Below are 11109 nucleotides of genomic sequence, written 5' to 3'. Positions count from 1 at the left end.
TACCCAAACTTTGCACAGTCAGTCACTGGGTGACTACGTACTCAAGATTAGAAAAAGTGGGCGGGGCCACCAAAAGCCAATCACATTTCTTTCATTGTTTTCAGTGGCAAAATTTTAACTGCAGCCATTCTCACATGTTTAATGTCAGGGTCCCCAAACTTTGCACAGTTTGTCACTGGGTGACTACATTCCGAGTGTAGAAAAGTGGGCAGGGCCAACAACAGCCAATCAGATTTCACCTATAGACTTCATACATTTAAATGTAAACTGCTGCCATTCTTTAAATATTAATACTAAGGTCCCCAAACTTTGCAGAGCTAGTCAGCAGGTAACTGCGGTTCAGAGTTAGAAAAAATGGGTGGAGCCACCAACAGCCAATCAGATTTTAACTATTGATTTTCAATGGGGAAATTCAACCTGCTGCCATTCTTCACCTATTGAATTTTTTGGGTTTAAATTTAAAATGCTGCCTTTCTCACACTATTTATGTCTGGGTTCCCAAACTTTGCGCAGTCAGTCACTTACCCATTAAATTTTATTGGTTTATATTTAAACTGATGCCATTATTTAAGTATTAATTCCAGGGTTGTTAAACTTTCCAAAGTAGTCACTGGGTATTTGCGGTTCAAAGTTAGAAAAACAGCCAATCACATTTCACCTATTTACTTTCAAAGGTGAAGTGTGAAATGCTGTCAGTCCCACACTTTTTATGCCTGAGTCCCCAAACTTTGTAAAGTTGGTCAATGGCGGACTGCAGTTCAAAAATAGGAAAAAAGGTTGGGCCAATCAGATTTCATCCATTGATTTTTATTGATTTAACTGTAAACTGCTGCCATTCTCTAACTACTAATCCTAGGGCCCTAAACTTTGCAGAATTAGTCACTGGGTAACTGCAGTTCCAGGTTAGAAAAAGGGGGTGGAGCCACCAACCGCCAATCAGATGTCACTCGTTGACTTTCAGTGGGGAAATTTAAATTGCTGCCATTCAGACACTATTAAAACCAGGGTCCCCAAACTTTCCACAGTGGTTTTTACTATATAACTGTGGTCCAAGATTAAAAAAAAGTGGCCAGGGTCAACAACAGATCAGATTTCAATCAGTGACGTTTTTTCATTCAGTGACGTTTTTTAACCCAACATCAAGTTTGTTCTCAAACTTTCCATTCTAGTTGTATATAATGGGCTAGTGTTATTAGGGGACACTGATATGGGCATCCACTCACTGACCTATTGTTTGTGTGTGTGTTGCTGCGCCTGAAACTCAAATGAAAACACTTGGAAATATGTTGGCCTAAATATAAGAGAATGTGCATAAATGCCATAAACTTGTCACACTTTGTCTAGAGCTAGTACTGCTGGTTCCTACTACAGCTTATGATAATGGACCCGTGCATTAAGTCAACTTAATAAATTCACCATAGGGATTCAAGAAAAACACAGAGCCACATTTACGGGAAAACCTGTTGATGGTCACAGGATTTATTAATATTATTAACAAAAGGGGGTGTGGTATTCCTAACATCCAATGATCCAGAGGAAGGCGAAAAAACCCCTTTCAGTGCTTTCAGAGCCAATTTGCACTGAAGGGGAAAAAAATTCCTTCCTGACTCCAAACGGCAGTCGGTTTTATTCCCTGGATCATGGTTTTATATATATAACACACAATCAACCACCCACCCTCCCAACCCCTACATGTACCCACCAACCCCTACACATGCATGCACCATTCTATTCACATCTCTAACTCACAACTCCCCCTACTCTCATGCACCCCCTACACACACCCGCACCCCCCAAACCCAACCCACTACATATACACCCACCCACTACACATGCACAACCACCCATCTTCTTACACACATCTATGCACATACTAACCCACCCACATACACATGCATTCATGAAACCCCACACCTACATGCAACCCACCCCCCATACATGCATGCCCCACCCACCCCATGCAAACCCACACAAGCCCCTCACCCTCTACACACCCAAACATGCATCCACCTCTCTCTACACATACACAACCTCTACACATGCATGCAGATAATGATCCAAAGGAAGGCAAAAAACCCTGGTGCTCGGCCAATTTGCACTGAAGGGAAAAAAATTCCTTCCTGACTCCTGGAAACGGCAGTCGGTTTAACACCCTGGATCATGTTCTGTGCATCCCACCCCCCAAGCTAGTACCCAACCCAATACACAACCACCCACCTCCTTTCACACATCCCTGCACCCAATAACCTACCCATCTACACATGAACTCATGAACCCCCCCCACCTTCATGCAACCCACCCCATACACATGCATGTGCCCACCCACCCCATGCACACCAACACAAGCACCCACCCTCTACACACCCAAACATGCATCCATCTCTCTTTACACACACACAACCTCAACACATGCATACAGAAAATGATCCAAAGGAAGGCAAAAACCCTGGTGCTCGGCCAATTTGCACTGAAGGGAAAAAATTCCTTCCTGACTCCTAGAAACGGCAGTCGGTTTTAAACCCTGGATCATTTTCAAACTAAATCCATACTTACCCATACACACACATAAAAAGAAATTGATGGAATAATTCAAGGAGCAGGATGATGATGGTGGCAGCAAAAGGTTCTTCTGGTGGAATGCTGAAAAAATAATGAAAAAGCTTAGAAAGAATTTAGGGCCAGTCTAATTCCCAATGAGAAATACTTTCCAAAAGTGAATATCCAACCCAGACCTATAGTGGCCCTATGAAAGTTAATATACCACACACCCCATTGGCCTACTAGAGAATCAGCAGTGACATCTGTAGACTTGCCCAGATCTTTACCCAGCAACCCAGTACCTCGTAAGATTAGCTATACACTTTCTATTGATCATTCATGGAGCTGCACTGGCCAACATGGGGTGCTGGCAGATTTAAAGTGATTGCCAGTATAAAGATATATTACCCAAATTCTCTGCAGCCTTTTCATAATTGCCCTCTTCACCCTTCTTAGGGCTGGTCTTTCCATCTCTGCAGGAAGAGCTGCTTCTTCGTGTTCTTCTGCTGCATACGCTTCTTCTTCCTGATATTCTAAAGAAGGAGCATCCTTTTCTTGGTGCTCAGTAAAAGCATCCCCTTCTTGATGTTCTGCAGGAGGACCCTCCTGCTCTTTATGCTCCTCAGCAAGAGCCTGCTCTTCTTTAACCTCTTCAGCAGGAACCTGTTGTTCTTTGTCCTCTTCAGCTGGAATCTCCTCTTCATGATCCTCAGCAGGAACCTGATCTTCTTCATTCTCCACAGCAGGAGCCTGGTGTTCTTCTCTGGGCTCCTCAGCAGGAGCCTGTTCTTCTTGGGGCTCCTCAGCAGGAGCCTGTTCTTCACTAGGCTTCTCAGCAGGAGCCTGTTCTTCTCTGGGCTCCTCAGCAGGAGCCTGTTCTTCTCTAGGCTCCTCAGCAGGAGCCTGTTCTTCTCTGGGCTCCTCAACAGGAGCCTGTTCTTCTTGTGGCTCCTCAGCAGGAGCCTGTTCTTCTTTGGGCTTCTCTGCGGGAGTCTGTTCTTCTTGGGGCTCCTCAGCAGGAGCCTGGTCTTCTTGGGGCTCCTCAGCAATAGCCTGTTCTTCTTTGAACTCCTCCACAGGAGCCTCCTTTTCTTCATTCTTCTCAGAAGGATCCTCTTCTTCTAGATGTTCCTCTGACTTCTTTTCTTGATGCCCTATAGAAGTTTCTTCCTGTCCCGTTGCAGCAGGAGCTACCTCTTCTTCTTCTTCTTCAATGGTTCTGAAGGGTAAAATGTAAATGAATCAATTATGTAATTTGTTTTTGAGGTATAAAACTACAATCATGGCTACTGGATGAATACTATACACAGATAGCCTTTTATTACATTAACAGTATATTAATAATTTTAAGGCCATCTATAAACATTATACCTGCTACAAAACTGTCCCTACTGTAACATATGTGGGAAGTTAGTTCTCTCAGTGTGTAACATGCTCTTCTGTAGGGATAGGCTACATTTTAATGAGGAGGGAGCTCTATGTTTAGAAATCACCTACTGGTACTGTGAGGCAGGGGCACTTGGTATATTGTATAAATGGATAGACTGCTAAACATAAAAGTGGAAAAAGGCATGTGTTTATAAGTGCAAGATGTTTCAATTTATCTTGCCATATCTGTACATCCACCTTTTTTTATGGCATTCCTGAATTTGTTCATAAGTAGAATAAAAGCATATATTGTGACATGGGCAATAACTAGAATACATGCTATGGCTGTAGGTACCTAAAAAAAAGAAAACTATACCCCCAGAATGAATACTTAACCAACAGATTTTTTTTATGTTAAGTGAACTATTAAAGAATCTTGCCAAACTGGAATATTTATATATCGGTAAATATTGCCCTTTTACATCCTTTCCCTTAATCCACCATTTTGTGATGGGCTGTGTGCTCTCTCAGAGATCACATGACCAGAAATAATGCAGCTCTATCTGTAACAGAAAGAAGTGTGGAAGCAAAAGGCAGAACTCTGTCCATGCATTGGCTGATGAGGCCTAGCATGTATGTGTGCCTTGGCTTGTTTGTGTGCACTGTGAATCCTATGATCCCAGGTAGTGGCCCTTAATTCTTAAAAAGGCAATTTTCTATTTAGGAGTACCCAATAGCACATACTACTTAAAAAGTATATTTTTATAAAAATGGTTTATTTAGATGAAGCAGGGTTTTACATATGAGCTTGTTTATGCAATATATTTATATAGAGACCTACATTGTTTGGAAGTAAAGTTTTTCTTTTAGGACAAGGATTCAATGTTTTTTAATATAAGTATGACCAAAGCATACATACCCAACAACTGCTTGTAACTCCTGTTCCTTGTCCCAGATCTTCATGATAACGTCGACAAGGTGTTTCCGTATAGTCTGCAAGCACAGAGCAAGGTGCAATGGTCCGAGCAAAGGGGAAATAAAAAAGACATTTATGATCATGCTGATAAATATAGTCACAATAATTCCCCTTTCATGGTGAGGGCAGTGAGGGTGTGGAATTTCCCATCAGGGGTGATGTTGTGATGGCAGATTCTATTCATGCCTGTAAGAGTGGCTTGGTTCATTTCTTGGACAAGTAAAATTTCCAAGGCTACAGTGATCTTAGCATCTACAGTGTATTAAGAATAGGCATCAATATATATATATATATATTCAAGTAAATAAAGAGTTAATGCAGTATTACTGTATATTCCCTTAAATATTTGTACCTAAACAGGTGGACAGTAAATTTCTTTTTTAAAACAAATACAAAGCAAAACTCACAATTCATGTTCCCTATACTCTAAAATACTGTACATTAAGGGGCCCATTTACTTATCTGCAAATATAGGTAGACGTCCTGACGTAGCTTCCAGTGTGTTCAGTAAGTACTCCTCAACAGGTAGCAGTCCCATTGGCCCATTTACTTACTCACGAACCGGCCGAATGCGTCTGATTGCGTTTTTTTCGCAATGATCGGTATTTGGCAATTTTTTCGGAAAATTATCGCGACTTTTTCGTTGCCATCCGAATGTTGCGTAAAATCTGGCGATTTTTTCGTAGCGTTAAAACTTGCGCCTTTTTCGTAGCCATTCCGAAAGTTGCGCAAAATGTTGCGATTTTTTCGTAGCGTTCGGATTTATTCAAGCTTCAGTATGGTGACTTTTCTTGGGCCAGATTGGAGCTGCAGGGTGCCATTGAGTCCTATGGGAGGCTTCCAAAATCATGCTAAGTCTGAAAGTTTCGGCCGCCGCTTACAAGCGCTCAATACGAAAAAGTCGCGACAAGATACGAGCGAATCGTAATGGCTACGAAAAACTCGCGTTTTTTCGCGAAAATCGTATTGGTAACGAAAAAGTCGCGACAATTTCCAAAAAGTCGTAAAGGCGCCGGAAAAAATGCAAAAAATACGAAAAAGACGCAAAATGTTCGTTTTCCAATCGGAATTTTTCCAATTCGGATTCAAATTCGTGTCTTAGTAAATCAGCCCCTAACTGTATATTGCAGAATTTGGCAATAAATACCCAAAAAAGCATCAGGGGCAGAGAGCAGGTAACTTACCTTCTGGAGTAGCAGATATTCCAAATACTCCATCCCTTTACGTGTCATCTGTAGGAAAAGAGACCTAATGTTAAGCACTGCTTTATACCAATGCCATTATTGTGGCCATGTAGCCTTTTGTTCTTTAATGATCCTCATTATTATAGAGTCATACAGTGAATAATAACCTCTCCAATAAAAAAAAACCGATACTTACAAAATTCAGACACACATTATGGAAGACGTTGGTGTATGTCTTCTCCAACTTATCCAGCTGATCCTGTAATATAAAAGAACGTGTGTGAGAAAGGTATCTATTAATCGGTGCTTTTCCTCTTTTAATCAGACCTATAAAGGAAAAGTTTTTCAAGACCCAAGTAGTTTTCATGCCTCCTCATTATAATTGTGATTCCCTTACTGACTTCTAGGAGCCATTATATATTACCTTTATGCATACTGACATATGGCTCTGTTTAATCCCATTACCATTTAAACTGTATAAAGGAAATAGTTATCAAAACAGCAGGTTTAAGTTATGTTCTGTGCAGCTCTAGACCTACTCATCCAGTCTTTTTGTCTGAGCCTTATGCCATTTTATCTTAAAGATTCACATAAAATGAGCTGGGACAAGAGCTGACAATCTAAAATCAGTAATTCCTTATTTATTAAAACACCTATTTTGGATTCCTTACCAGATGGTTGATCATCGCCAGAAAGTGGCCGATGTTTTCTGCGTCAGAACTCTCACCACGATCAGTGATGTAGCAAAGAAGGAAGTGTTCCCTGAAAAAAAATTAGTTCCCATTGAGCGTTGATAAAACGTTCTTCAGTTGCATTGTATTTCTACTATAGAGGCACTTATTTATTATCTCAGATAATGTGATGTCAAACACAAAACATTGCAGTTTGCAGATGTTTGGACACTGTTTATTCGATATAATTAGGTTTTAATGACCCAAATAGTAAAGGTAAAAGGCCACTAAATAATATTTTGTCATTTGGTAAAGGAATTTTTTTTTTCTGATGGCATGTGATGCATTTGGTACATCTGCTTTCAGAGAGGACAGAGGGTTGGGGGTATGTGACTTTCCCCTGGAACACCCCCGGCCTGCACTTCATTCAGAGGGGACCAATGCCACAAGGTGCATGACAAGCCTTTGCTTACCATAAGTCTGTGTCAGACATTAAATACCCCATGCTTGTCAGTGCTGCATTCTGTATCTTGCAGCAGATTCTGAATCTGGCACAAGGTACAGAGAACAGCCTGCAGAGACCAATCGCTAAGTGCATGGGCACTAAGGGATGACATTAATGCTCTTGCATTTACCCAGTGGCGTAGCGTGGGCTTTCGTCGCCTGGGGCCGACCGGAAATTTGCTGCCCCTCTATTTAGTTATTCTTAAAAAAAATAGACAAAATAAAAAAAGCAGCATTAAATTTTTTTTTTTTTTTTGATTGAATTTGAAATGCGGTGCGCATGTCATAATTGTCAAAAGTGGATTCAGCTGTGCGTCCGTGGCTGCCCATGGTGGCAGGGCCGCCATCAGAAATCACGGGGCCCCTCCCATCAGTACAGGACACACAGACATAAAAAGTATTAGGGTCACCCTACCACAGTGCCCCCTAACACTATGCTGGCCAGGCCCCCCTAACACTATTCTGGCCACGGTCCCCCCATACAACTGCCCCATAGACAGTACCCCCATACACAGTGCCCCCAATTGCCCCATACACAGTGCCCCCCACACACATTGCCTCCAATTGCCCATAGAAAGTGCCCCAATTTCCCCATAGACAGCCCCCTCCACACAGTGCCCCCAATTGCCCTTAGACAGTGCCCCAATAGGAAGTGCCCCCATACACAGTGCCCCAATTTCCCCATACACAGTTCCCCCATAGACAGTACCCCCCAAAGACCTTGCCCCCCCCACAGAAAGTGCCCCCATACACAGTGCCCCAATTGCCCCATACACAGTTCCCCCAATAGAAAGTGCCCCCATACACAGTGCCCCCATAAACAGTGCCCCCAATTGCCCCATACAAAGTGCCCCCAATAGGAAGTGCCCCCATACACAGTGCCCCAATTGCCCCATACACAGTGTCCCCATAGACAATACCCCCCAAAGACCTTGCCCCCCAATAGAAAGTGTCCTCATACACAGAGCCCCAATTTCCCCATACACAGTGCCCCCAATAGGAAGTGCCCCCATACACAATACCCCACAAAGACCTGGCCCCCCCCCATGGAAAGTGCCCCAATTTCCCCATAGACAGTAGCCCCCACACAGTGCCCCCAATAGAGATGTAGCGAACTGTTCGCCGGCGAACTAATTCGCGCGAACATCGGGTGTTCGCAAGTCCGCAAATTCGCAAAACAAATTCGAAAAAATCGCAAAACTTACGATAACGGTACGAATGCTCCGAAAAAGTCGCAAAACTTACGATAACGGTACGAATGCTCCGAAAAAGTCGCAAAACTTACGATAACGTTACGAAAGCTCCGAAAAGTCGCAAAACTTACGATAACGGTACGAATGCTCCGAAAAAGTCGCAAAACTTACGATAACGGTACGAATGCCCCGAAAAAGTCGCAAAACTTACGATAACGTTACGAAAGATCCGAAAAAGTCGCAAAACTTACCATAACGGTACGAAAGCTCCGAAAAAGTCGCAAAACTTACGATAACTTTACGAAAGTGCCGGAAAATACGAAAAGTCGCAAAATTACCGATCATTTCGAAAAACAGCATGTGTCAATTTTTCAGAGAAATTTTTGCTTGATCCCCCTCCTGCATGCCACTGTCCAGGTCGTGGCACCCTTTAAACAACTTTAAAATCACTTTTCTGGGCAGAAATGGGTTTTCTAGGTTTTAAAGTTCGCCTTCCCATTGAAGTCTATGGGGTTCGCAAAGTTCGCGAATATTCGCAATTTTCGGCGGAAGTTCGCGAACAGGTTCGTGAATTTTTTTTTTGAGGTTCGCTACATCCCTAGTGCTGTACCCCGAAACTGTAGGAGGAGTAGGGTTTAGAAAATGGGGGGCGCTAAGAATAAGAAGGAAAGGCGCAAGAATAAACTGAAGTGGAAGAACAGTAGGTTTTTCAACCAAACATAATGAAACAGGGGAATGTGCCTGTGGCATGTGGTCCATAGAGGGCACCAATAATTTTAAGCGAAATAAAAATTAGATGAGCCCAGTGCCCCTGTCTATAAGTGGCAGTAGTCTGAACTTTCAGTGCGCACCACAGCAGTGATCTTTATTCTTTATGCTTTATTCTTTAACAGAAGGAAATTTTCATTTCATTCATTCAGTCTGTGTGACTGCTTCTTGTATTTCCTCCTTGTATTCTCTATCTTTTCCCTCTCCCTCTCTCTCTCTTTCTCTCTCTCTCTCTCTCTCTCTCTCTCTCTCTCTTTCCTCTCTCTCTATCTCTCCCTCTCTCTCTTTTCTCTCTCTCTCTTTCTTTCCTCTCTCTCTCTCTTCTATTGCAATGAAATGATTGCAAAGCCAGCATACCACTTCCGGTGTAAGTCAACTCTCATCTTCCTCCTTTATTAGAAACAATTGCCTTTATTTGATGGAGCCAGATAAACATTATGGGGCCGATTCACTAAAGGCCGAAAAAACGAGTGATATTTATAGCATGCATTAAAAATATTTTCACTTCTTATATTTTGAGAATTAACGATCGATTCACTAAAAGGACACTTGCCTGAATTAAGAAGCGATGTTATTTTCATTATCTGGCGATGACATATTTTTAAGTGTCATTTTAAACCATGCAATATATTTATACGTTATTTCGTAGCACGGATATTAGCGCACGCTATTACACATGTAGCCGTTACTTTCTGAAAACCCTTCTGAAAATGACCATTTCCCTGAAAACTGGAGGATGCATCACTCTAGGGCCAACACATACTTGAAAAAATCCGACTGCAAACTCCATCTTGTCACCACAGACAATCACCAGCTGCAATGTTGTTTAGTAGCGCCCACTCCTGGGAGGCGTTAAGTTTCACAGTAATTAGCGCCACATGTCTGTGAAGTATGCGTTAGTATTATTTCTATTAGATAATTACGCTTTGCGATAATCAGGATTTTTGCACATGCGATATGAGTAGTAATGCATGCGAAATGACTTGAAATGATGAATCGGTACTTAATTATCGAACACTTTTTAACACATAAAACTTTGCGTTAACAACCTTTAGTGAATCGGTCCCTTTGTATAGAAACCAAAAATAACACCTGCCTACTCAAAAGGAGGCAACACCTTGGCAGAACTTCCCTCAGTGAGTTTAATAGGTTGCCCAACCCCTTAATGGATGGGTGCTGGAAGGGGGATCCAGAGGGACAATACTTTAAGCATGTTACAGAATGTCCCATTCTTGGCAACTTTTTTTTTTTTTAATGGTCCTCATATTTGACTTTTTATATTTTTTTATCTGCCTTTCGAATGGGGGTCATTAACCCTATCAGCCAAAAAAACTATTGCTCTGTGAGACTACAATTTTATTGTTACTGTTCCTTTTTATTTTTCTATTCAGGCCCTCTACTATTCACATTCCTGTCTCTCACTTAAAGCTTTGCCTGCTTGCTAGGGTAAATTGGACCCTAGCAACAGAAGGGCTGCTGAACCAGAAGCTGACTCATTCAAAAAAAAAAAAATTAAGCACATTATTTTATTTGACCTCTTATTTCTGAGTCCCTAATGTAAATAAGTCAATTTACCAATTTAGGCTATTGGTGCACTGAGTAGGTCATTTGGGCAAACAGCCGCAGGCCTCTGAGCTCTGTTTCAAAGATCTGGGACTGCAGTTGGAATCTAGTGAGACATAGAGCCCCCTACCCGTGCCATGCAAGGTTCATTTACAAAACAGACATTGACATCAACTAGAATACAGTAAATTACCACCTAATAACTTTACATTTTAGTAAATGTCCCTCCCCTTATGAATTAGTCACACAAGCACAAGGTGTCTATAACACTACATTTCATATCTGAGAACTCTGAAATACTGTGCACCCGAAATTTACTGTAGTGCGAGGTTTCTTTACATTAT

At 41.9% G+C, this 11109-nt stretch overlaps 1 protein-coding gene across 1 annotated transcript; it reads right to left on the bottom strand.

The window, feature by feature from the left end:
- Positions 1-2340: 2340 nt before the first annotated feature.
- Positions 2341-4869, bottom strand: LOC116412355 (fibrous sheath CABYR-binding protein-like). The gene is made up of 3 exons (XM_031906498.1): positions 4826-4869; positions 2947-3757; positions 2341-2640 (listed from the first exon to the last, which is right to left on the bottom strand). Exons 1-3 carry the CDS (start codon positions 4867-4869, stop codon positions 2590-2592), a joined length of 906 nt encoding a protein of 301 aa, XP_031762358.1. The 3' UTR covers positions 2341-2589.
- Between the last annotated feature and the right edge of the window lie 6240 nt (positions 4870-11109).

Source organism: Xenopus tropicalis, chromosome 7, assembly GCF_000004195.4.
Source record: "Xenopus tropicalis strain Nigerian chromosome 7, UCB_Xtro_10.0, whole genome shotgun sequence".
In the NCBI taxonomy this organism is placed as follows: Eukaryota; Metazoa; Chordata; class Amphibia; order Anura; family Pipidae; genus Xenopus; species Xenopus tropicalis.
Note: the sequence above shows the minus strand (reverse complement) of the source record. Positions and strands in the feature narration are given on the sequence as shown.

Bases quoted from the DNA above. Each gene is read 5' to 3' on its own strand.
- LOC116412355 (XM_031906498.1), bottom strand. From the start codon at position 4,869: ATGAAGATCTGGGACAAGGAACAGGAGTTACAAGCAGTTGTTGG. The intron at 3,758-4,825 runs GTATGTATGCTT...TTTACCCTTCAG, and splicing joins GAGTTACAAGCAGTTGTTGG to AACCATTGAAGAAGAAGAAG. The intron at 2,641-2,946 runs GTAATATATCTT...TTATTTTTTCAG, and splicing joins AAAGGCTGCAGAGAATTTGG to CATTCCACCAGAAGAACCTT.